The following is a 26,114-nucleotide window of genomic DNA, read 5'->3' as shown; positions in this document are numbered from 1 at the left end:
CCATTCAGTGATAGTGTGAAATTTTACTTAGGGGAAGGGATTAAGAATAATGTTAACACAAGGTCTTTGTTCATCTGCTGGTCATGTCAAGCAGTGGAGATTGCTGTGATGGGACCCAAGTCTAAACACAAAACCCATGTATGTTTCATATTCAACTTATACACATAGCCTGAAGGTAATGTATACAATATTTTTGATAGTTTTGCTCATGAAACAAAGTTTTTGTAACACTGAACCTTCAGAAAGCTAAGGTGTTACAACCTCAGCTGCCCGTGTGGACAATCGGTGGTTGTTTGGCATCACCTTCATTCCTGACTCTGAATTTATATGCTGCTCATAAGCAGTTATTTTCTTACACTTATTCACACAGAGCAGAGGATAAGCAAACAACACATGTAGGTGTGGCAGTGACAATGGTGTATAACCTACTGGCACCAAGAGAGTGTCAGAGACCAGTATGGGCAAGTGAGATCAGGTGTGGAATTTTCCACTTGTAATATCATGTTGCCACTCAGAAAGATTTGGATTTTGGAGCATTTTGGATTTCAGATTTTCAGATTAGGGATGCTCAACCTATATATTTCTTCATGAACTTCAAGCCATTAGCACTCTCACATTTTTCAAGTGCTTTGCAGGAACCTTTGTTGGTGGATTTTTGATGTTTTTATGCCAGTTCTTTTTGAAGTAGATTACTAAGATCCTTTTCCTAAGAATCCTGTAACTTTCCCATCTCAGTCAAGAGGAAGATGTCAAGAGTCTTTAGATCTTTTCTTTTTTGAATTCTTTCCTTATAGCTCAGGATCAGGAGGAAGACAGTGAGTTAAGTCTGTGGTTTGATACCTTCCTTTCAGGTTAATAGTCTTTATGTTCTGTCAGATTCCTCAAGGAATTATATTTTCTAATTAGATCTCCATAGAACATTTGTTCAATCATCCCAGTCCTTTGTTTCCTTTGTCTGTGAGGAACAGACCATGTTGGATCAAGATGCCAGTATCCCTTGCTCAGTCTAGACTCACTGCTAGAAGCCCATGATATTGGAGAGTTGGCATGTACTCTTACCTTTTTCAAAGAATCTTTAGTTGAGTGAGATTAACTATTATTATTATTATTTTGCTTTGTCGCTGTCTCCTGCATTAGCGGGGTATTGCAAGGAAACAGACAAAAGAATGGCCCAACCCACCCACATACACATGTATATACATACACGTTCATACATGCAAATATACATACCAATACATCTCAACGTATACATATATATACACACACAGACATATACATATATACAGATGTACATAATTCATACTGTCTCCCTTTATTCATTCCCATCGCCACTCCACCACTCATGAAATAACAACCCCCTCTCCCCGCATGTGCGCGAGGTAGCACTAGGAAAAGACAACAAAGGCCACATTCATTCACACTCAGTCTCTAGCTGTCATGTATAATGCACCGAAACCACAGCTCCCTTTCCACATCCAGGCCCCACAGAACTTACCATGGTTTACCCCCAGACGCTTCACATGCCCTGGTTCAATCCATTGACAGCACATCGACCCCGGTATACCACATCGTTCCAATTCACTCTATTCCTTGCACGCCTTTCACCCTCCTGCATGTTCAGGCCCTGATCACTCAAAATCTTTTTCACTCCCTCTTTCCACCTCCAGTTTGGTCTCCCACTTCTCCTTGTTCCCTCCACCTCTGACACATATATCCTCTTGGTCAATCTTTCCTCACTCATTCTCTCCATGTGACCAAACCATTTCAAAACACCCTCTTCTGCTCTCTCAACCACACTCTTTTTATTACCACACATATCTCTTACCCTATTATTACTTACTCGATCAAACCACCTCACACCACATATTGTCCTCAAACTTCTCATTTCCAGCACATCCACCCTTCTCCGCACAACTCTATCTATAGCCCATGCCTCGCAACCATGTAACATTGTTGGAACCACTATTCCTTCATACATACCCATTTTTGCTTTCCGAGATAATGTTCTCGACTTCCACACCTTCTTCAACGCTCCCAGAACTTTCGCCCCCTCCCCCACCCAATGATTCACTTTTGCTTCCATGGTTCCATCCGCTGCCAAATCCACTCCCAGATATCTAAAGCACTCCACTTCCTCCAGTTTTTCTCCATTCAAACTTACCTCCCAATTGACTTGTCCCTCAACCCTACTGTACCTAATAACCTTGCTCTTATTTACATTTACTCTCAGCTTTCTTCTTTCACACACTTTACCAAACTCAGTCACCAGCTTCTTCAGTTTCTCACATGAATCAGCCAGCAAAGCTGTATCATCAGCGAACAACAACTGACTCACTTCCCGAGCTCTCTCATCCACGATAGACTGCATACTTGCCCCTCTTTCCAAGACTCTTGCATTCACCTCCCTAACTACCCCATCCATAAACAAATTAAACAACCATGGAGACATCACACACCCCTGCCGCAAACCTACATTCACTGAGAACCACTTTCCTCTCTTCCTACACGTACACATGCCTTACATCCTCGATAAAAACTTTTCACTGCTTCTAACAACTTGCCTCCCACACCATATATTCTTAATAACTTCCACAGAGCATCTCTATCAACTCTATCATATGCCTTCTCCAGATCCATAAATGCTACATACACATCCATTTGCTTTTCTAAGTATAAGTCTGAGATTAACTATATGGGTTTTTAGTAGTCCCTGAACTGTTTTGTTAGATGTTATCTCACCTGGGTTTCTTTCAGCCTTCCTGGTATGATCTTAGGTTTGCTACCTTCAGTAGATGGTGCTCCCACTTGGAATTTAAGGTGTAATTAAAGGTAAACATTTTATTTGTTTTTCCTTGGTTTTTATTAGTTTCTTGAGCCCTTCCTGTTTTCATGTGGGTATGCAATTAGAACCTGAAAGGGCTCTGTCTGTAGGTGAGAATTGTGGGTTTTGAATGATAAGAATACTTTTTTCTATTAGAGGCAGAGTTTTGTGGGCCTCTTTTCACTACATGTGAAAAAATCAATCTTTGATACCAAACAATAACAGGCCTATGGTAGATGCCAGTGATCACTGAATGAGTGAGGGATATACAAGAGTGTCATATGGATGGTGATGTTGTAGTGTCATGGTAAGGCATGAATGGTCATTAAGTCCAAATGAACAAGCATTGACCAGTCCTTTACTGTTTATGGTGGTTGAAGGGTTGGGGATTCTCATGAATTCCAATTTTGTATGAGGTTCACTGGTTTAACTCCCCCTTTGAGAAGTTGCCTCTCAGATGCTCATAGATGCTTTTGGTAGAGAAATGGTTATTCTTTTTCAAAATATATATATTTCTTACTGTGAATATTATTTGGAGTTTTACTATAATACTGATTTTTATTTTCAGTTGTCAATACATTTTTTATAAACATCTCTTTGGGCTTAGGAAGAATGATGTCAAAATTATACTGCAGGAGTAGAATGAGACATTACAGTATTAAATGACAAAAGACCATATATGTGGCTTACAATGTGTGTCAGAAATAGCAGTTCCAAAATCACACTTTCTTTTAAGTCCATCATTCCTTGTTTTTGTTTTCAGCTAAACTATTCTCAATTTGGAACCATGTTTATATGCTTTTTAGTATTAACTGTCCATAAGCTGATGCAACTGTGTATCACCATCAAGGTTTGAAGGTGCACATAATTCCTGAAAACATTTAAGCCTCATAATCCTTGATGATTTCCTGCACTATGCTGTATATCTCACCACATTACTTTCTAAGGTTGATTCAGATTTTCAGCAAATGACCTCATTGTTTACATTTGGGATAAAATAGGATTTGTAGTATTACATGGCATATTACAATCATACTAGGTTTGTTTGGGAAAGGCAGCTTGAGATGATCAGTGGCCTCATAAATAGATCTCTTATTCTGTTCATTTTTCTGGTTGAAATTTGTTTTAGGTACTAGCAAATCTCATTTTCATCAAAACTGATTTTCATTGTCTTTTATTTCAGATATGTATTTGTGTTTGACAAAGTTATGGTGATCTGCAGCAGACAAACAAGGGTAACTAACTTTTCTCCTATTTACTATTTGCTGAGTAAATATGATTTGATATCAGGTTTTCTAACTAAAAGTTTATGACTACCTTGAAGATCCAAACTTTGTCCATTATGAGCTTATGAGGAATTATAATTTTGCCTTTTTATTTTTCGAGTACATAACCATAAGATTTCCAGCCTCAGGCACGTGCGAGCTTTTCAGAAATTATTACCCTAATGCAGAAGGATGTGAATGAAGTACTGAATTAGTATTTTAGTCATTAAGATAAATTGTCCTTACCATTTATCAACTTGAGATACCGAGCAGTAAACATTGCTAGACTGCCTGTAGACACAGCTGGTAAGGAAGAAAAGTAATGGTATACTAAAATATTTCAGTATTTATTGCTGCCATTGCTTTTGCTTTGCTGGAGTTTATCCATTCTATTTGATATTGACATTCAATATTCATTTGCGTTGATAACTGTAGCTTATTTGGAATTTATAAATTGTAATATTGATATAAAAAATGTTTTTGCATCCATTTAACATATATAATATGCTGCAAAATATGCTGTTCATCTTTTTTTTGGCAGAGATTATCAGAGCTGTTCATAAGTCCTAATTCCAATAGATGGTCTTTGGGGGAGCTGTCAATAGAGGTACTTACTAATCAGTGTCTTGATGCTGTTACAATGTAAATGCTAACGTTTATTTGTGGCATTTTCGTAGTGTATGGTATTTGAAAAACTCACAGATGTTGCTTGTCCTTTATGTTGGTTTTGTCTCTAGCACTGAGGTACATGTAGTTTGCTTCTGTGGAGGGAAGTTGATTAGTCATTGTATAAGGTCATTACTTTTTATTTCATTGTGAGTTAAAAAGCATAAAACTAAGTATTAGAAATATTATAGTTGGAGGAAAATGATGTCATAGATTAGAAGGAGGAAGAAAAGTAGGAACATATTTGTTTTTGAGAAACAGAAGTTGAAATGTGAATTACAATTTAAAGATCATTTTCTTGATTTGTTTGTTTCCCAGCACATTAGAATAGTGTATCATAGAAGGAAACATTGGTGTTGCAAATCAGAGTAACTGTAGAGCACATTACATTATAGTAGAAAAAGAAAAGTGCAACTTTGTCTCAGCTGTGTAAATTGATTTAGGGAGTGATGCTGATGTCATATATCTGAAAGAGAAATTAATATATCTGAAAAGGCTGAAAGTCAGCTGAGAGTGAATTTTAACAGGAAAAATGTAAAATTATGTGAGTAGGGCAAGATTAGATCGTGAAAGAAGTTTGTTCTGAATAGATTGTATAAGATATAGGTGGCACATGAATGCAGTGTAGATTTCAAAAAGAAATAAAAGAACGTATTTGTATTTGGGAGATGGAAGTAAGTGTAAGAGACATTCTAAAGTGACTTGGAAAGACAAATGGGTTGAAAATAGTTGGATATGTGGATATGATTGGCTATTTAAGAGATTTTTCTTGGTTTGCATAAATTGAATCAGTCACAGTAAACTATTGTAGATGTTCTTTGTTCTGAGTTTGAATTTTTTTAGTGGGGGTAGGGAAGTTTAGGGGAATTACAGTCTAGTAGAATTTAGAAAGAAAAATATTTACATATGTGGGAAGTATTTAACAAATATAAAGTTCAGGATTTGTGTGATTAATGTATTGTGTATTACAAACATATTGCAAGTAGAACATATCCACATATGTAGATACTACCCTGAAAGAAGTTAAAGCCTCTCATTTGTAGCCTCGATACAATTCTTATTTTTGACCACACTTATAGCAGCATATTTCAGACTCCTCTTTATCCATTTAATACAGTATAGGTATTTTTCATATCCACTTTTAATTTCTTTTCTGTTCTATAGGTCTTTGTATTTTCATTCTTGTATATTCTCACTTTCCTTTCATGTATTCTTACTAAGGTAGAAATAAGCTTTTCTCACATTATTATGTATGTGATAGATGACGAGCTTGCTGAATACTTCACTGAAGTATTACAAGTATTGTGGCAAGGCTTTTGATATTTGTAGGTGTAGAGGTAGTCTGCAATCAGTATTTTTAAGAATTTCAGACTTTAGACCTTGCAGTGACCTAGGTATGTCATAAGATAATGCAGCCTGCAGTTTTCACTGGGAGAGTAAAACAAGTGTGTGACTGAGAAGGAGAATCGGTGTTCTTAGTGAAAATGGGTCTTTGTGAATTATGTTTGATGTTATCATTGCTGTTTAATCTGCTCTTGAACAGGGTGTTTGGAAAAGTGAATGCAAGGGTGTGCCTGCAGTATGCAGGAAGTGGGATGGCATTGGAAGTGAATCAGTTGCTGTTATGGATACCATGGCTCTGTTGGAAGACTGCAGGGGAAACTTCAGAAGCTGTTAACAAAGTATGGGAAGTTGTGTGGAATAAGAAAATTCTCAAGAAACTGTGGCAATACAATTTGTTGGAATGTATACAGGATTAGCACTGAAGATGCAAGGAGGAAGAATGTGTTAAAGGAGAAAGTTGGGAATGAATGCAAATAAAAGAAAGGTTATTAGGTTTAGAATGGTTAAGGGACAGGTTAGTTGCAGTGTGAATTTGATTGGAGAAAATTTGGAGGAAGTGAAGTGTTTTAAATACCTGGGAGTGGACATAGTGGCAAATAGTACCCCGAAAGCAGAAGTGAGTCATAGGCAAAGGGAGGGATTGAAGTTTCTGGGAATGCTAAAGAATTTGTAGAAAGAGAGAATGTTATCTGGAAGGGCAGAAATGGGTATGTTTAAAGGAATAGTAGTTCTAACAATAGTATGTGAATGCAAGGCATGGGTTATTGGATGTGTTCGAAATGTAATCTTGAGGACAGTATGTGGTGTGAGGTAGTTTGACCAAGGATGGGAAGAACATGCTTCTTTCAATTGCTTTATCACCATGATGAGATTGTAGAGGCACTGGAAATACTTGCAAACTTTGCAAAGTCCTTAATGAATGGGAATATGATTTCATGGCTAACAAAATGTACTGCATGGGAAGAACTGAAAAAGTAGGATGATTGATATACAGCCTCATGCCTGACAGATCACAACTCATTGTTGTAATCAGGATATTAGTGTCTCCTTTGTAAAAAATCTCAGCTCCATATAGAACTTTATTTGCACCTCTACTGTTTCTCATTCACACATCTGGCATAAATGCAAGTACAAGCCATGCACAATCCTCCTTTGGAAATTATATGATAAGAAATATGAAAATCCTTTCCACAGAAGACACTTAAGAAATTAGAGGGAGACATGAACCAGGTCTTCCATTAGGCTACTGAGGATAACATATATTTTTGTGGTGAAAATTTCCAAATATTCTTATGGTGGAAAGGAATAGATAAAGGGCGGTATACATTTTGGGAAAGATATAGATACACTCATTTTGTGAAAGAGTAGTGTAAAGATCTTTGAAAGCATTTGTTGTAACAAAGCAATAGTTGTCTCTACCAAAAAGAGGGAAGGCTAGATTTAATGCTCCCTTGAGTATAGAGATAAAGCAAGTGATGACACTCTTCAAGGAACTGACACTGTTCCTAATAAGATATGACTGTACTAAGATCACTTGTCTGGAAAGGGGAAACTGCAGGGTATGAAATGTGCTCAAAGATGTTTCACAGCCTTCATTGACATCCAAAAAGACTGCCAACTGGATTTTATGTACCTTCTAGGCAAGAGACGCACAGCAGGTGGTGATGCTCCTAAAGCACTGTTTCCCTCTTGAAAGGAATATTACTGTGTAATAAATCACCTAATAAGGAAGACAAAACTGTAGTTAGGAAAGATTGCAAAGATCTTTCACAGCCTGCAGTGACACTATCAAAGATCTGAGCACTCCAGATATCTAAAAATTAGGAGGCTGTGCACTTTGGAATGCAGACAGGAGAGATGTATTATGTTTACACTTTGGATATTTACAAAGTCAGTGAGATTAAACTTTAGTATTTGGGGGCTAAAATTGTGTAATAAATAGCTTTCCTATCTCACTTTGGTCCTTCATATCTAGCTTCCTCTCTGGCCAGCATGTCTCTCTGGTTGTTAATGGATCAGCCTCCTCTCCTTTTTCCATCGACATTGATATTCCTCAAGGTTTTGTCCTATCCCTTACTTTTTTTCTCCATTTTATCAATGATATACTCTGTTTCAAAATATCCATGTGCACTCATATGCTGACAACTCAACACTGCATTCATCTACATCCCTCATTTCTGCTCCTTATTCTCTCCCTTGATCTGCATCATGTCTTGACTCAACTTTCTCAATAAACTCAGACTTGGACAAGATATCTCAATGGGATAGATGAAATCTAGTCAAGTGTAATGCCTCCAAGACCCAGTTTCTACTCATCTCTCTATCAAAAACTCTTGACAACTTTCTTGTCCCTTTTGATGGTTCTGTAATTCCACCTCTGGACTCAGTGAATGTACTTGGTATTATTGTAACATCCACTCTTTCTTGGAGACCCCACTTTACTGAAATAGCTTCTAAGAAACTGGGAGTCCTATTTAGATGTTAAAATTTCTTTTTTAGAACAGTTGCTCCATTTATACAAAGGATTATTTCGTCCGTGTATGAAGTCCTTCTCTTGCATTTGGGGTGGTTCTAGCTCTGCATCCTTACTAGTGTTGAGCTGAAAGTGGCCCGACATATAGACTCTCCCAGGCTAACATCAAAACCTGACTTTTTTGCCTTATGCTGTTATGTAAGTTCACTTCCCTTTTCTGTAGGTATTGCTTTGGGTTTTGCATCTGAGAGCTGACTGCTTGTGTGCCTCCCACCACTAGCTAGACCACACGATACTCATCAAGCTGCAGCATCACATGTGTGGCTTTTAGCAACTCAAGGGTGGGCCTTTTTGAAGACTGTATCTTACCCTACTCATTGAAGCTTTGGAACTCTCTGCCTTCTCATGGCTTTCCCAGTAACTATAACCTGGCACATTTTTAAAAGACAGGTTTTTCACTTCCTCCAAAATTTGTAAATACTTTCCCTTGCCTTTCCTTTTTATCTTTCATAATCCTCCCTATATGTCAATTAAAGCCCAGCCTTGATGTGGACTTTTGTCTGTGACTGGAGCCTCCAACATGAAAAAAAGAAGAATAGAAAGTGTAGACTGTACAGTAGAGAAATATATAAAGGGTTTGGATGGGTATCTAGGATGTGGTGGTCATGTCAGCGAGTGGGATGCATTGTGAACCTGCACTTTAGTGGTTCTAAAGTTGCACTCTTCTGTCCCAGGTAGCTGTCTTTTCATTTTGCCTCACCCACACATGGAATGCTGGCATTTTGTTTCACAAACATACAATCTCTCCTTGTCACGCATAAAACTTGACAACGCTTGACTCACACAGCTCATTCTTCATAATTCTAGATCTTCCTATGGTGAACACCATACACTTGCCCTGTCTTCTGGTAAAATGGTAGGAGTAACAGATACGAGTCTCAGGTAGGAACATTAAGCGGGAGCATTAGGTACAAACATTGGGTACAAGTGATAAATAGGGACATTAGACTGGTGCTTTAGATAGAACTAGTAGGTTGGAACATTCGACTGGAACATTAGGTAAACACTGTAGGTAGAAGTCGGTAGGAACAATAGGTAGGAGCCTCTGGAAGTTCTGTGCTAGAGTTGCCCTCTATCGGTGGCCTGTTAAGGATGAGGCACTAAAGGCTAGGAAGCAGCACTGGAATTCACCAATTATGGAGACTTAGACTTTTGTCTTGGCCATCCTCTTGAGGGAGTTCGCAGAGGGAAATTGGCATCAAATATATAGAGAGATAGATAGATCCCTCAAAGGCCCAGTCCTCTGTTCTTAATGCTACCTCGCTAATGCGGGAAACGGCGAATAGTATGAAAGAAAGAAAGAAAGAAGATAGATGGGATTTGCTTTCCAACAGCCATAGGTATTTATTGTAAGGTAGCCTGCCAACAATGCTCAAATGACTTATTTCTGTGCATTTTTTACGATGATTATTACTGCAATTTCTTTACCCTTATGCAATGGAACATCCAATCATGATACATATGACCCTTTATTGGAACTTAATGTATTCATTGATTTAGAAATATTGAATTAGAAATATTTTGTCCAAAAAGATGATATTTTTTCTGTGGAAATATTGCTGATTTGAGCATATGAGTTAGGATGAAGTAAGAGTTTCTAGATAGTGATATAGGAATTAAAGAGAGATTTAGAAATGTACTGAAGTAAGGTGAGATTGTTTGCAAGTTAAGATTACCATGCATGTAAGACTTTTTATGCGTGATTGATTGTTGCAAGAGGAAAAAATGCCTTCTAGAAGCAAAAGCAAAAATGTTTATGGATAATTTTGAGTACGGTTCTATTGATTTTACCTGTAATTTATTAGGTTTGTGATCAACAGTACTGTTTTGATTTTGTGATCTTGTACAGATTAAACATGTGTTAATTTTTGATTTCCTGCTGCCATGATTACTACTGCTCTTCTGTGGTTCACAGATAATGGACAAGATACTTGGGGTAACTACTGGCTTTATTAATTCTGTGGAATTATTGTAATGCATAAAATTGTTATTTACAAGTGCTTAAGAATTATTAGGTAAGCATCTTGAAAAGCTTAAGAGTTAAGTTTTCCTTTCCTGGTCTTGGTTCCTGCTAACAAAATTGAGGAGAACTCATATTATCTTTAAAGTTTCTATGGGTTTGTTTTATGTAATATTGTTTGTGTGTGTTAGATAAGATGATTAATCCATCACCAAATATTACTTTAGTGAATGTTATTTTATTTGCTTCAGAAACAATGAGTTTAAAACTTCCCCTTGCTTGGTTAAGGTAGTGATGAGAGGGAGTAGAGAAGAACAGATTGGATGAATGAATTAAAGAGTGAGTTAGTGAATGTGTGAATGAATTTCGGGAGTGGAAGAGGATGGAGTAGGATAGTATGAAGAAAAGGAGGAAAACAGAATGATGTAGTGAGTTGAAAATGGGTGAAATAGGGATACAGAGAAGGGAGGAGAGAGAGAGAGAGAAAGAGTGTGTGTGCATATTATTATCTACCTATGAGTACTCACAACAAGATTTTTGAGATTTTGTAGTTAAGCAGGGACTGCATTAAGTACTCACCATTTGCTCTTTCATAATGATTTTGTTCTTTTCTGTCACACATTGCACAAGTGTGTGTCTTTGGTTCATCTGAGAAATTTCTCTGTTATTTGTCCTGTATTTACTATGTATGTTACTTACTCCTTGTGTATTTCTTATTTCATATAGCAAAACAAGGAAGTATCTCTTGACTTATCTTGCTGGGCTCTAAAAAATTCATTTTTGGTACTTTTTTGATATACGCCTTCAACTTCTTATTACTTTCTTCCTTTTTTTATTTCTTTGAATTCTAGAATGTTTTCTTTAATGCCATCCTTTTTTTTTTTTTTACCATGCATAGATTGTCACATATCCCTCTGTCCTTATTCTGCTCAGACAATATGATTAAAAATTTTTCTGTTGTTTAAGTTTATGTTTCCCATGCCACAAATTTTTCATGTAAGGTGTTCCTGAATTCCTACTTATTAATTTAAGTGTGCTCATTTGATGGCCGTCCGCCAAAGTAGCATTAGATTTACCTTCACGCATATACATTGAACATTTTCATCATCAGCTTTCTGTCTCATCATAAAAGTTCTCATTATGTCACTGCTCATTACATGAATTGAAAATAGTCTTTTTTTTCAGTTGCAATTTCAAGTTCCATCCAATCATTTGTGATGACAACCTGATCCTTAACATTCTCTCTTTTGGTTTGGTTTGTTCTGTGAGCTGTGATAAGTATGTCAGACCTTTAGGGGTTAGAAACCTCTTAACGCCCTCTCATACTGATGAGAAATATGCCTCTTAACAGCTTGGCTTGTCCCAGGCCTGCTCTCTGACAAATCAACAACCTCCACACAGTGATGAGATCCTTTTCCCTAGGTCACAGGTTGAGATGCATCTCATTATCCCATGGGACACCAAGAGGATACCACATCAACTGTGGCTGCCAGCTTCATATTTGAATTATAAAGGTTGGGTAGAGTTCATAAACAGTATTGACAACATATGCATGTTTGGTTTGCTTGCAAGAGACTTGTACACAAGGTTTTCTGTACAGTTAGTTACTGAGTACGTAGCCTTCCTTTTCGTATTTATCATTTGTTCAGTCCCTGTAATGTTTGCGTAGATCTTGTGTGTTTGAATGATTCCAGTCCCCTTTTCACGCAGACTTCTCATTTTCTATGGTTGTGTATCTTTCCTGTGGAGACTTTTAGTGTTTGGGCCCTTTACATGGGTAATATGCAGAGGTAGGAACAATAATGGTGTTGTCCTAAAGCAACAGCACTGATTCTTACCGTAGGGTTATGCTCTCTTAGGTTGAATATTCGTCATTCAAGCCTTCCTTCTTGACTGACATTTTGGTAGACAAAAGGCTCCCTTAGCTTGACCCAGGGGGTAAGGGACTTCCTCTTTGTTACAAAAACTACTTTTTTCATAGGTTTGATAGTGTTAGGAGCAACTTGTGAACCAAGCTCAACCACCCCTAAGCCATGGTAGATGGGTTAGATCATGTGGCCCACTAACCTGGCTGTCCCACACCTTCACCATTGTTAAGTTTTTGCATCAAAATATTGTGAATTTACCTATGTGCACATTGTCTGTATCTTTGATGCTTGTTCCCTCCAGGAACTCCCATTGAGGGGAGGGCCATGACAAAAGACCACTTATCCCTATCCTTACATGTCTTCCTCATGTACACCACATATTGTCCTCAAACATTTCATTTCCAACACATCAACTGTCCTCCATACAACCCTGTCTATACCCCATGCCTTACAACCAGATAATATTGTTGGAACTACTATTCATTCAGACATACCCGTTTTGCTCTCCGAGATAATGTTCTCTCCTTCCACACATTCTTCATCGCTCCCAGAACCTTCGCTTCCTCCCCCACCCTGTGACTCACTTCCACTCCCATGGATCCATTTGCTGCTAATCCACTCCTAGATATCTAAAGCACTTCACTTCCTCCAATTTTTTCTCCATTCTTACTCGAATCACTCTTGATTGCTGTTTCCACATTAACATGGTAGTACCAAGAACAAATGAAGAGAGACCACATCAGGGCACATCCATTCCTTAGGTGTCTTGTGTAATGCACTGAAACCACAGCTCCTTATCCACAATCAGGCCCCACAGACTTTTACATGGTTTACCTCAGACGGTTTACCTCAGACTCTTAATATGCCCTTGTTCAGCCCATAGATAGCATGGTGACCCTAGTATACCGCCCTCCTGCGTGCTCAAACCCTGATCGCTCAAAATTTTTTCACTGCATCCTTCTATCTCTAATTTGGTCTTCCTGTTCTTGTTCCCTCCACTTCTGATGCATATATCCTCCTTGTCAACCTTTCCTCTTATTCTCTCCATATGTCAAAACCCTTTTAGCCCACCCTCTTCAGCTCTCTCAACCACATTCTTTTTATTACCACACATCTCTCTTACCCTTTCATTACTTATTTGATCAAACCACCTCATACCACTTACTGTCCTCAAACATCCAGCACATTCACCTTTCTCGGAACAGCCTCACATATACGTATACCCTTGTCTCGCATCCATATGATATTGTTGGGACTCCTTTTTCTTCAGACATACCTATTTTTGCCCTCCCAGATAAAGTTCTTTCTTTCCACTCATTCTTCAGCACTCTTAGAACCTTGACCCCTCCTCACCCACCATATGACAGACTGCCACTTTTATAGTTCCATTTAGAACCAAGTCCTCTCCCAGGTATCTGAAATACCTCACTTCCTCCAGTCTCTCTCCATATAAACTCAAACCCAAGCTAACCTGTTCCTCAACCCTTCTAAACCTAATAACCTTGCTTTTATTCAGATTTACTCTCAACTTTGTCCATTCTCACACTATTTCAAACTCAGTCACCAGGTTCAGTAGTCTCTCATTTGAATCTGCCACCAGTGCTGTATCGTCAGCAGACAACTGACTTCGGATGCCTTTCATCCCTCACACATTGCATAATTGCCCCTCTTTCTAAGACTGTTACATTTACCTCCCTCTACCATATCCATATACAAATTGAACAACCTTGGTGACCAGCCTTTAACTTGAATTATTTACTCTCTTCCTACGCATACATGACTTACACCTTTGAATATAACTTCTCTGCTTCTAGCAGCTTTCCTCCCACACTATATATTCATAAAACCATCTCTATCATCTGTATCATATGGTTTCTCTGGATCAGTAAATGCCACATACAATTCCATTTGTTTCTCTAGGTATTTCTAGTATTCTTTGAAGGAAACACCTGATCCACACATCCTTTACCACTTCTGAAACCACAATGCTCCTCCCTAATCTGATGATCTGTACATACTTTCATTCTCTCAGTCTCTCACTCACAGCATCTGTAAATCTTTCTGTGTAAAAGAGGATATTGTTTTTGATGTTTCAAAATCCAATTATATATTCTGAAGAGCTCCGCTGATTCTCCCTTCCTCATATAATTCCTTTTCATCTCTAAGGGCACAGACTATCTCTGCATTTCCTTAAATGTCAATTATATTGTCTTATCTATGAATACTTTCTCTTCATATGACCTAAGTATATCACAAATGTAGTCTTGAGTAAATCACCAATGCCTTATCCAGTATTTTCTCCAACTTAGTTTTATTCCAATCTCACCAAGTTTTTGAGACTAGATTCAAGAAGAATAAGATTAAATTTGGTAGAATTAAACATACTTCATGGATTAGTGGGTCTTTAGTATCCAAGTTGCAGTATTGTAACTTTTTGTGTATGTTAAATTTCATGATTATTTTCTCTCTCAACCATTGTATGTAACTCTTTATGATAAGATATTTTAATATCTTATCTTTAGGAAACATCACATTTGGAGGGAATGAAAGATATATTTTGTCTGGAAACTCCTTTGTCAAAAAATATTTCCATTTAGATATATTCAGATTTTGCTCTCATCTTTGGTCTCTTTGTCATATAGAAATATTTATGACAGAATTTTAGTCTCCTCTCTCTCTCTTATCTGTGCAGTATGAGTACCTGTATTTATATCTTAATGATCCAGCTGTAAGATGGCTGGCTGTTTGTGTTTCTACTCATCAAGAAGATTTTCACCAAAGAATTGTTATTTAGTTGAACAGTTTAAGAGGGAGTAAGGCCTTATCTCTTAAACTTTCTTTACTGTTATACAAATTTTTTTAATTTTTCTATACGTTTTGTATTTACAGTCTCATCATCTCTTCAGTGGATCATAGGGTGGGGGAGGGGGCGAAAATCCTGGGAGCCTTGAAGAATGTGTGGAAGTCGAGAACATTATCTTGGAAAGCAAAAATGGGTATGTTTGAAGGAATAGTGGTTCCAACAGTGTTGTATGGTTGCGAGGCGTGGGCTATGGATAGAGTTGTGTGCAGGAGGATGGATGTGCTGGAAATGAGATGTTTGAGGACAGTGTGTGGTGTGAGTTGGTTTGATCGAGTAAGTAACGTAAGGGTAAGAGAGATGTGTGGAAATAAAAAGAGCGTGGTTGAGAGAGCAGAAGAGGGTGTTTTGAAATGGTTTGGGCACATGGAGAGAATGAGTGAGGAAAGATTGACCAAGAGGATATATGTGTCGGAGGTGGAGGGAACGAGGAGAAGTGGGAGACCAAATTGGAGGTGGAAAGATGGAGTGAAAAAGATTTTGTGTGATCGGGGCCTGAACATGCAGGAGGGTGAAAGGAGGGCAAGGAATAGAGTGAATTGGATCGATGTGGTATACCGGGGTTGACGTGCTGTCAGTGGATTGAATTAGGGCATGTGAAGCGTCTGGGGTAAACCATGGAAAGCTGTGTAGGTATGTATATTTGCGTGTGTGGACGTATGTATATGCATGTTGTATGAGGGTGGGTTGGGCCATTTCTTTTGTCTGTTTCCTTGCGCTACCTCGCAAACGCGGGAGACAGCGACAAAGCAAAAAAAAAAAAAAAAAAAAAAAAAAATCATCTCTTTAGTTATTATTGAAATGCTACACATCTCTTCAATTTCTTTGTTTTATGATCTTTTGTTAATTTTTTTGTAAAGAAGTCCTCGCAGTGAATATTATCAATTTACCTCAAAAACTAAAAAGTTGTCCTTGTGCGTCTGGCATTTTGGTTGTGTCTGTCTTTTTTGGTTACATGTGTGTTTACCTCCCATCAGCCTGGATGTTTGGTAAAGGATCCTGGAGAAAAATATTAGGTTTTTAACATATATGTTAGCCTCATTTTCTGGAAAGCAGAGAACCAATGACCAGTAGAAAGCATTGTACTTATATTTCAATGTTGATGAAATGGCATGGAATATCATGGTGTGATGATAATTTCCAACAATGTATGAAATTCTTTTTTTATTCTACTTTTTGTGCTTTAAGGCTGATGATGCTGAATTTATTTATTCACTGTGCTTGTGATTTATGTTGTTGATTTCAAGTCAAAGTTTATGATAAGTAAGTGATTTTTTGCATGTAAATTTCAGTGTGATTTGTTATGAATAGCCCAGAGTAAGTATGTATTACACAATTTATTTTTATAAATAACACATCGATTTTTCTTTCATTCTCATGACTTTATTCTGGAGTTTTGAAATGACATTGAGGAGGCATATTTTCTTAAATATTTCAAATTTGGAGTAAACAGCAGTTGATAAATTCAAGGAGACAAACAAAAGGTTTATAAGGAAACCTCTAGGATTTGAAAATGCTATGCAACTGCTTACAGCTGCAAATACAGTAATTTTATTTTTTGGTGGAAATGTTCTATGATTATGGTTTGAAATTCCTGTAATGTGAAATATTTTGATTAATTTCAAATATATTATGCTTTTTGGAGAAGGTAAGGGGCACATTAGGTAGATTTGACATGAAAGAATGATACCAAGACTGTTATGACGGTTATTTTTAGACAAACAGGGAAAGTTTAAGAGTAATGACATAGGAAAAGCGTAGCAGAAGCTACTATGCAGGATTAATAGGCAATGAAAATTTAGATAGCTCATAATCAGGATGAAGTAGTGAATTGAAAGAAATAAATTAGGGAGTTTTAATGTTGATTTTTGCAATAATTATATGCTAGTATTATTTTTATCCTTAGTATTTAACCATCAAACTACTTGACCTTTTACCCCCAAAGAATGAATTACTCAAATGTGTATTTTTTCAAATGTGTTTTGTAATATTATCAATGATTATGTTAACTGAGAAAGCTGTGATTTGCAAAAAGTCATGTTTTTTTGAAAAACAACTGTAAAAGTTGATTAGGGACGAGAGGCACATAATTATGCTGATTTTTCTTAACGCAAGAGCATTTATTGCAGTAAACTTCCTCACCATTCTATGCTTGCATGGATATTTGCATGGTTTTTTATCAGATGCAACAAACCACACAAAACAGTGCACTTAAGATTATCTTTGGCTGCCAGACAACCACAGACATCAATGCCTAAACCATGAAACAGTCTCATCATCAGTACAGTCACACCTCAGTATGCTTGGCACTCAGTTCTTTGGAGCAGCACTAGATCTCTCCCACCCAGAGTACCTTATAACCAACCTCCTACCCCTTGGTGGAAGTATAGAGCTAACTCCTACTTCACACTTCAGTCACATATACTTACAGATCTCTCCTCCCCAACAAATGTGACTTTGACAAAACTTATTCGCACCATTGTGATTTGAGGTGCACTAACCTACTCCCCTCCCTGTCATAAACCCTACTCCTTCAGATGTGCTTCTCTCTGAAACTACACTCCCCAGGCATGTATACTCCATTGCTTGTATTCTGGATGACATCTCCAATTTTACAAACCATTTCAGGATATCACAAGATCCCCTCCTGCTCATGAAACAACATCTATACTGAAGACACTGAACATTTGTCCCTCATTCCTCATTTTACACAGCAGCACACTTTTTGACATGTTGTCCACCCCAGTAAGTGCTGTGGGAGGCCTGCACAAGGGAATTTCTGAGCAGATATCTACATATCTGTATGTAGAGAGATTCATACATACATACATAAATACATACATACATGCATACATAAAAACATACATACATACTCACCTTTGTAGACTTTACTAAGACTTTGACTTGATCAACCATAGCATCATCATGTGGAAGGCCTGCACAAAGGAATTTCAGAGCAGATATTTACATATCTATATGTAGATAGATTCATACATACATACATACATATGTACATACTCACCTTTGTAGACTTTACTAAGAATTTGACTTGATCAACCATAACATCATCATAAAGAAAGCTTTCAACCCTGGAATACAGGGGTGTTTTGTCTTATGGCTGGCGGACTTCCTGACTGAGCGACATCAAGCCAGCCACTTTCAGGGGGCCGCTTCCATCATATTTTTCCCACTTGCAGTGTCCCACAGGGCACCACGACAGGACTGCTATGCTTCCACAGCCTTATCGCTGACACTTTGAGGGATACACACCACCACTAAAAGTATTAAATGACTCCATCTTTAGATCTTGAGGACATCATCACCAAGCTTCAGGAGTGGACTACAGCCAATGATGTCACCATCAGTCACATCAAGACTTTTCTGGAGCACTTCATCTTGGGTGTGGACAACATCCTGCCCCCTGATATTACACTTAGCTCTTAGTTAAGGGAGTCAGAGACTTCAAATTTTTGATGTCACTATAAATGAAGATTTAAACTAGACTCATGTCATCACTACCATCAAATCTTCCTCATGATGTCTCTACCCTATCCACCAACTGATGTCACTGGGAATGTGTATACTATCTTCATTCTACCTAAGCTCACCCATGGCTCCTCAGCCTGGTCCTCTTCCTTGCAGCTACACATAGGGACTAGCTGGAAAGAGTGCAGAATCATGGTGGGCCTACCTTACACCACCTAACAAGAGGCTCTCCACCCTCTCTGACTGACACTAGCAGTTCACATGGCAGTTGGATGATAAACTACTGACACACCTCAATCACTGAGAACTTCCCCCAACATTCCATCCTCACAGACTGCTGTCCATCACCACAATCGACTTGTGCCAATCAGAGTTCGTATAAACAGATATAAGAACAGTCTGATGCCAATAATTGTGAATGATAAAAACAATCCATGAAGTGTACAGCTGATCAAGTAAACAACTTAATTTTCCTTCTGTTAAGCTGTGCAGTATTTCCACTAATGTATTATTATAGTATTACTATAACTTAATCAACATTTATGTGTTCATTACTAAGTGCCTGATGTATAAACCATAGTATTTACTCTGTAAAATTTTCTTTACATGTGAAATTCTAGCTTTATGGATGTTCCTCATTCATGTGCTTGTCCAAAGAGTAGAAATATCCAGCCCTACATTGATCTTAAGCTCTTTTATGTGTTTACTAGTTGCAGTTATGACCTCTCAGTTCTGTAATGTCTGTAATATCTCATCTGTGTATTTTCAGCTGAATGGCTTCCTAAATTTAGTGAACCATTCATTATTGTTATTATTATTATTATGATTATTATTATTATTATTATTGTTATTATTATTACTATTATTATTATTATTATTATTATTATTATTATTATTATTATTATTATTATTATTATTATGATATACATGTTCATTTCTGGGGAAGTGTTAAAAACATTCTACCTGTGCATTCCTTGCATGTCACAGAAGGCAACAAAATGGGGTGGGAGCAGGGGTCTGGAACACCCCCTTCTTGTATTTTAATTTCTTTAAGGTCAAACAGAAGGAGCCAAGTGGAGAGTGCTCATCCTCCTTGAAGGCTCAGGTTAGGAGTGTCTGAATGTGTGTGTGGATGTAACCAAGATAAGAAGAAAGGAGAGATAGGTGGTTTTGTTTGAGGAAAGGAACCTGGATGTTCTGGCTCTGAGTGAATGAAAGCTCAAGGGTGAAGGGGAAGAATGGTTTTGCAATGTCTTTGGAGTAAAATCAAGAGTTGGTATGAGGGCATGAGTTAGGGAAGGATAGCTTTACTGCTAAAGCAGGAATCATGGGAGTGTGTGTGTTAAGGATATGTGGAATAGGGGGACAGCTGGCGGATGGTGTAAAAGCCTTGTATAGAGATGAAAAATTTATATGTAAGAGTGGTTGGAGAGTTGAGTCAAAGTTTTGGCATACATGTGTGTGTGTGAGGCAGGGCTGTGTGATGTGTGGAAAGAGAGAATGTTATCTTGAAGAGCAAAAATGGGTATGTTTGAAGGAATAGTAATTTCAGCAACATTATATGGTTGCGAGGCATGGGATATAGATAGGGTTGTATGGAGGAGGGTGGTTATGTTGGAAATGAAATGTTTGAGGACAATATATGGTGTGAGGTGGTTTGATCAAGTAGGTAATGAAAGGGTAAGAGAGATGTATGAAAATAAAAAAAGTGTGGTTGAGAGAGCAAAAGAGGGTGTTAAAAAGCTTTGGACACATGGAGAGAATGAGTGAGGGAAGATTGACAAAGAGGATATATATGTCAGAGGTGGAGGGAACAGGAAGCAGGAGACCAAATTGGAGGTGGAAAGATGGATAGAAGATTTTGAGCGATCAGGGCCTGAACATACAGGAGGGTGAGAGGCATGCAAGGAATGAGTGCATTGGAATGATGTGGTATACTGGGGTCGATGTGCTGTCAGTGGACTGACCCAGGGCATGTGAAACATCTGGGATAAACCATGGAAAGGTCTGTGGGGCCTGGATGTGGATAGGGAGCTGTGGTTTTGATGCATTACACATGACAGCTATATGTGGATGGTGTGATAAAAGAGACGAAAGCCAAACTAGGGAAAGTGGGTGCAGAGGTAAAGTGTGGCACAGATATAGTGGCTAGTGGCAAGCCTTTTTGTGGATGATGCTATGTTGTTTGCGGAGAGTGAAGAGAAATCACAGAAGGTTATAAGTGTGTATTATGATGTGTAAACATAGCCAATTGAGGGTAATGCAAGTAAAAGTAAAGTAATGATGTTTGAAGGAATCAGAGTGAAAGTATAGATTTTGTAAAGCCATATATAGTGAAAAAAGGAAGCATACTGAACTGTGCTTTGGATATAGGGGAGAAAAACTGGAAGAGCAGGGAGAATTTAAGTATTTAGGAGCTGTTTAGCATAAGTTTGATGGTAGGAAAGGAGAGAGAAGGGAGAGAGCAGTACAGGGTAGAATAGTGATTGGGGCCCTTAACAGAATAATGAAGGGTATAGGTGTAAGTATGGAAATGAAGAGAGGATTAAAGGATGGCACAGTCCTCCCAACCCTGTCCTATGCAGCCAAAACATGGACTTGGAATAGGTCAGAGGTTGAGAATCCAGGCTGTGGAAATGAGCTGTTTGAGAGGATATAATGAAGAAAGAAAAGAAGGGGTGTATAAGAGATATGGTATGGCAGGGAATGCAAAGGGAATGAATTATGGGGTGATAGAATGGGAAGAATGTAATACTTTCAGGTATTTTGGGTATTTGGAAAGAATGCAAGACTGGGAGTTTAAAGGAGAGTGTAATACAACTAGAGGGGTTTGTGTGAGAGGAAGACCAACTGTGACATAGGCAAATGGAGTGGAAGAATATTGGAAGGAAAGAAATGGTGGAAGAATGTGTGGAATGGTGTGTGAGAGGGGGGCATGTAAGGGCATGGATAGGTGGAGACTCTTTTGTTGAGGCCACTTACTCGATGGGAGTTCCTGGAAGGATTGGGCATCAAAGATATAGATGAATAGATATATAGTGAAAAAGTTTAAGGGAGAGAGCTCCAGACTGATGTGGGTGAAAATGAAAGTGGATTGCGAGAGATGGGTGATCATTGGTGTCTATGAACCTAGATTTTGCTGTGGTGAGCACTATGTGCTAGCCCTGCCTTTTGGCAAAACATTAGGAGCAATTGGTAGAAGTGGTAGGTAAGAACATGTAGGAGCAATAGGTAGAAGTAGTAGGTTGGAATGTTAGGCAGGAGCATTAGGTAGAAGTAAGTAGTCAGTAGGAACGTTAGGTAGGAGCTTCTGCAGACACTATGCTAGACTTGCCCTCTTCCAGTGGCCTGTTAAGGGTAAGGCACTAAAAGCTAAAAAGCAACACTGTAGTTCACTTGTTATGGAGACTCTGTTGCCGTGGTCACCCCCTTTAGGAGTTCTAGAAGGGAAGAGGCATCAGAGATATAGATAGATAGATAGATGAACATAGCTACGAGAAGAAAGATCTTGAGAGGCAAGTGTTTTGGGAGCAGCTAAGTGAGTGTGTCAGTGGTTTTGATGCAAGAGACTGGGTATTAGTGATGGGTGATTTAATTGTGAAGATGAGTAATGTTGCAGTTGAGGATATAATTGGGGAAGGATGTGGTATTCAGTAACGTGAATGGAAATGGTGAATAGCCTGTGGAGTTGTGAGTTGGAAAAGGACAGGTGATTAAGAGTACTTGGCTTAAAAAAGGGACTTTCAAAAGTATGCAAATGTAAGTAGGAAAGATGGTCAGTGGGTATTTTTGGATTACATTCTGATTGATTGGTGTGCAAAAGAGAGATTTTTGGATGTTAATGTGTTGAGAGGAGCAGCTGGTGGGATGTTTGATCACTAGCTTGTGGAGTCAAAGATGTAGATTTGTGGAATACTTTGAGAAAGAGAAGGATGTGTGTGGCATTCATGGATCTAAAGAAAGCATGTGTTAAGGTTGACAGAGATAGCTAGTGGAAGGTGTTACAAACTAAGGCTTGGGAGAAAAGTTATTAGAAGCAGTGCAAAGTTTCTGTCAAAAGTGTTAGGAATGTGTATGAGTAGGAAGAGAGACGAGTGAGTGGTTCAAATGAAGGTTAGTCTTTGAGATTGGTGTATGGTTTCACTGTGGCTGTTTGATTTGTTTATGGGTTTGGTGATGAGGGAGGTAAATACAAGAATCTTGGAGGGTGAGTATGCAGTCTGTTGAGGATAAGGGGGCCTGGAAAATTGTTGTTTGCTTATGACATGGCGCTGGTGGTAGATTCCAGTGAGAACCTGCTGAAGTTAGTGACTGAGTTTGGAAGGATGTGAAAGGAGGAAGTTGAGAGTAGAAATGAATAAAAGCAAGGTTATTAGGTTTAGAAGGGTAGGGAGACAGGTTAGTGCATGAGTCTGAATGGAGAAAATCTTGAAAAAGCAAAGTGTTTTAGATACCTGTGAGTGGACATGGCAGCAAATGGAACTATGGAATTGGAAGTGAGTCATAGGGTGGATGCCAGGGCAAAGGTTATGTGAGCATTGAAGAATGCATAGAACAAGAGGTTATTATCTGGAGGGCAAAAATGGGTGTATTTAGTATAGTAGTACAGTGTTGTATGGATGCAAGGCCTGAGCTATGGATGAGGATGGATGGAGGATGATAGATGTGTTGGATATGAAATGTTTGTGGTGTGAGGTTGTTTGATCGAGTGAGTAATAAAAGGATAAAAGAAGTAATAAAAAGAGTGTGGTTGAGATAGCAGAAGAGGGTATTCTGAAATAGTTTGGACGTGGAGGGAGAAAATGAATGAGGAGGGATTGATAAGAGGATATATATGTCAGAAGTGGAGGGGACAAGAAGGGGAGACCAAATTGGAAATTGAAGGATAGAGTGAAAAAGATTTTGAGTGATCAGGGCCTGACTTGCAAGAGAGTGAAAGATGTACATGGGATAGTGTGAATTGGAACAGTTTGCTGTATAAGGGGCAACAAGCTGTCAATAGGCTGAACCAGGGTATGTGAAGTGGCAAGGGGAAACCGTGAAAGGTCTATGGGGCCTGGTTGTGGATAGGGCATTGTGGTTTTGATGCATTACACATGACAGCTAGAGAGTGGATGTGAGTGAATGCAACCTACTCTTTGTCTGTTCCTGGCACTACCTCACTAACACTGGAATTGTTGATCAGTGAAGAGAAAATGAAAATGCATATACAGATGAGTATAAGATATCTCAAATTGTTTGGAAAATATTGTGGTAATCTTAAATAAAATTTCCATTTTTCATACATGTGTGTTATCTGTTTCCTGCATAAAATTGGTTGTGCCAGGAATAGATCAGAAGAAAAAGCCTCATTAGCTCAAATCCATTCACTAGCTGTCATGCTTAATGCACCAAAACAACAGCACCTCTATCCATAACCAGGCCACACAGACCTTTCTGTGATTTCCTGTAGTTCCTTCATGTGCCCTGGTTCAGTCCATTTACCACATGACATTTTTCCAATCAATTCTATTCCATGAACACCTTTTACCTTCATGCACATTCAGGCCTTGAGCACTCAAAGTCTGTTTCAGTTCATTTTTCCATCTCCCATTTGGTCTCTCCTTTTTCCTTGACCTCTCCACTTCTATCACACATCTTTTTTGTCCATCTCTCCTCACCCATTCTATCCATATTCCCTAGCCATTTTGCACACCGTCTTAGCTCTCAGTCATACACTTCTTATTGCTCACACCTCTCTCTTTTTCTGTCATTACTTAGTCAACCCTTCTTACACTGCATGTTGTCCTTAAACATTTTGTTTCCATCAAATCCACCCTCTCTCGTAAGTTATCTGTTGCCCGTGCCTCACATCCATACAACATCACTGGGACTACTATGCCTTCAAACATTATCATTTTTGACCTCCCAGATAATCACCTGTCCTCCCATTCATTCCTTAATGGTCCCAAAACCTTTGCCCCCCACCCCTCACCCACACTATGACTTGCCTCCACCTTCATGGTTCCATTTGCCACCTTATCCACTCTCAGGTATCTACATCAATCCACATTCTCTCTGTTGAAACTCATACTTCTAGTAACCTGTCTGTGTGCTTTGTTAAACCTGATAACCATGATTTTATTCACATTTGCTCTTAACTTCCTCCTTTTGCACACTTTCCCAAACTCAGACACCAGCTTCTGCAGTTTCTCATTCAGATCTGCTACCAGTGTCACGACATCAGCAGGCGATAATTGTCTCATCTCCCTGGCTTCCCCACCCGAACAGACTGCATGCTTGCTCCTCTCTCAAAGACCCTTGGAAATTTCCACTTCACCACCCAACCCATAAAAAAATTTGACAGCTATGGTGATATCACACACCCCTAATGCAGACCCACTGTGACTTGGAAGCACTCACCCTCATCTGTTCCTACTTACACACTTGCCTTGTTCCTTTAATGGAAAGTCTTCTATGATTGTAGCAGCCATCCTCCCACACTGCATATTTGCAACACCTTCCACTGAGCATCTCTATCATCCCTGTCATATGCTATCTCTAGATTCATAAATGCCACATACAGGTCCCTCTTTTTCTCTTCAGTATTTCTCACTCACATTCTTCAAATCAAACACCTGATCCATACATCCTTTACCATCCCTAGAACCACATTGTTTCTACCCAGTCTAGAGCTCAGTGCATGCCACCACTTTCAAAATTACCATCCTCCCCATACAACTTTCCAGATTTACTCAGCAAACTTATCCCTTTAATTTTAACATTAACTTTTTGTCCCCTTTGTCTTTATACAGTGGTACTATGCAGGCATTTCTCCAATCCTCAGTTACCTTGCCATGAGTCACACATACAATGAAAATCTTTACTTAGCAGTCAACAGCACAACCCCTTTCCAAAAAAATTTAGCTGTTATTCTGTCCACTCCAGCTGCTTTGCTGCACTTCATCTTATGCAATTCTGTCACCATCTCTTCTCTCTTCCATTAGTCACTTTCCATGACTTTGCACACCTCATCCAAAGCATCACATATTTGCCATCCTATCTTTGAACACATTTAACAACTCCTAAGAATACTCTTTCTTTTTCCTCTTCACCTCATTTCATACTGTTATGACTTTCCCATTTGCCCCTGTTGGTGATGTTCCCATTTGTTTTTTGTGTTTGTCACACTATTAACATCCTTTCAAAGCATTTGTATCGTCCATAAAGGCTGCTGTTACTTGCTCACCCCAACTCTCAATTTTCCTCTTTTTCAACTCCTGTACCTTCTCTTGACCTCCTGCCACTTTCTTTTGTATATCTTCCAGCTAC

The 26,114-nt window shown here is 38.6% G+C and overlaps 1 protein-coding gene across 3 annotated transcripts in view; it reads left to right on the top strand.

The window, feature by feature from the left end:
* Positions 1-26,114, top strand: part of Vav (Vav guanine nucleotide exchange factor) — a 139,642-nt gene that overhangs the window by 68,843 nt on the left and 44,685 nt on the right. For 2 of the 3 annotated variants that reach the window (XM_071665661.1, XM_071665644.1), the window contains 2 exons: positions 4,005-4,056; positions 4,628-4,693. In XM_071665661.1, the coding sequence (XP_071521762.1) occupies positions 4,005-4,056; positions 4,628-4,693 (118 nt within the window). The remainder of the gene's footprint in view (positions 1-4,004; positions 4,057-4,627; positions 4,694-26,114) is intronic. The other variant, XM_071665652.1, reaches the window with a different exon arrangement.

This window comes from Panulirus ornatus, chromosome 1, assembly GCF_036320965.1.
Source record: "Panulirus ornatus isolate Po-2019 chromosome 1, ASM3632096v1, whole genome shotgun sequence".
Classification (NCBI taxonomy): Eukaryota; Metazoa; Arthropoda; class Malacostraca; order Decapoda; family Palinuridae; genus Panulirus; species Panulirus ornatus.
This window is presented reverse-complemented; position numbering and strand designations above follow the sequence as displayed.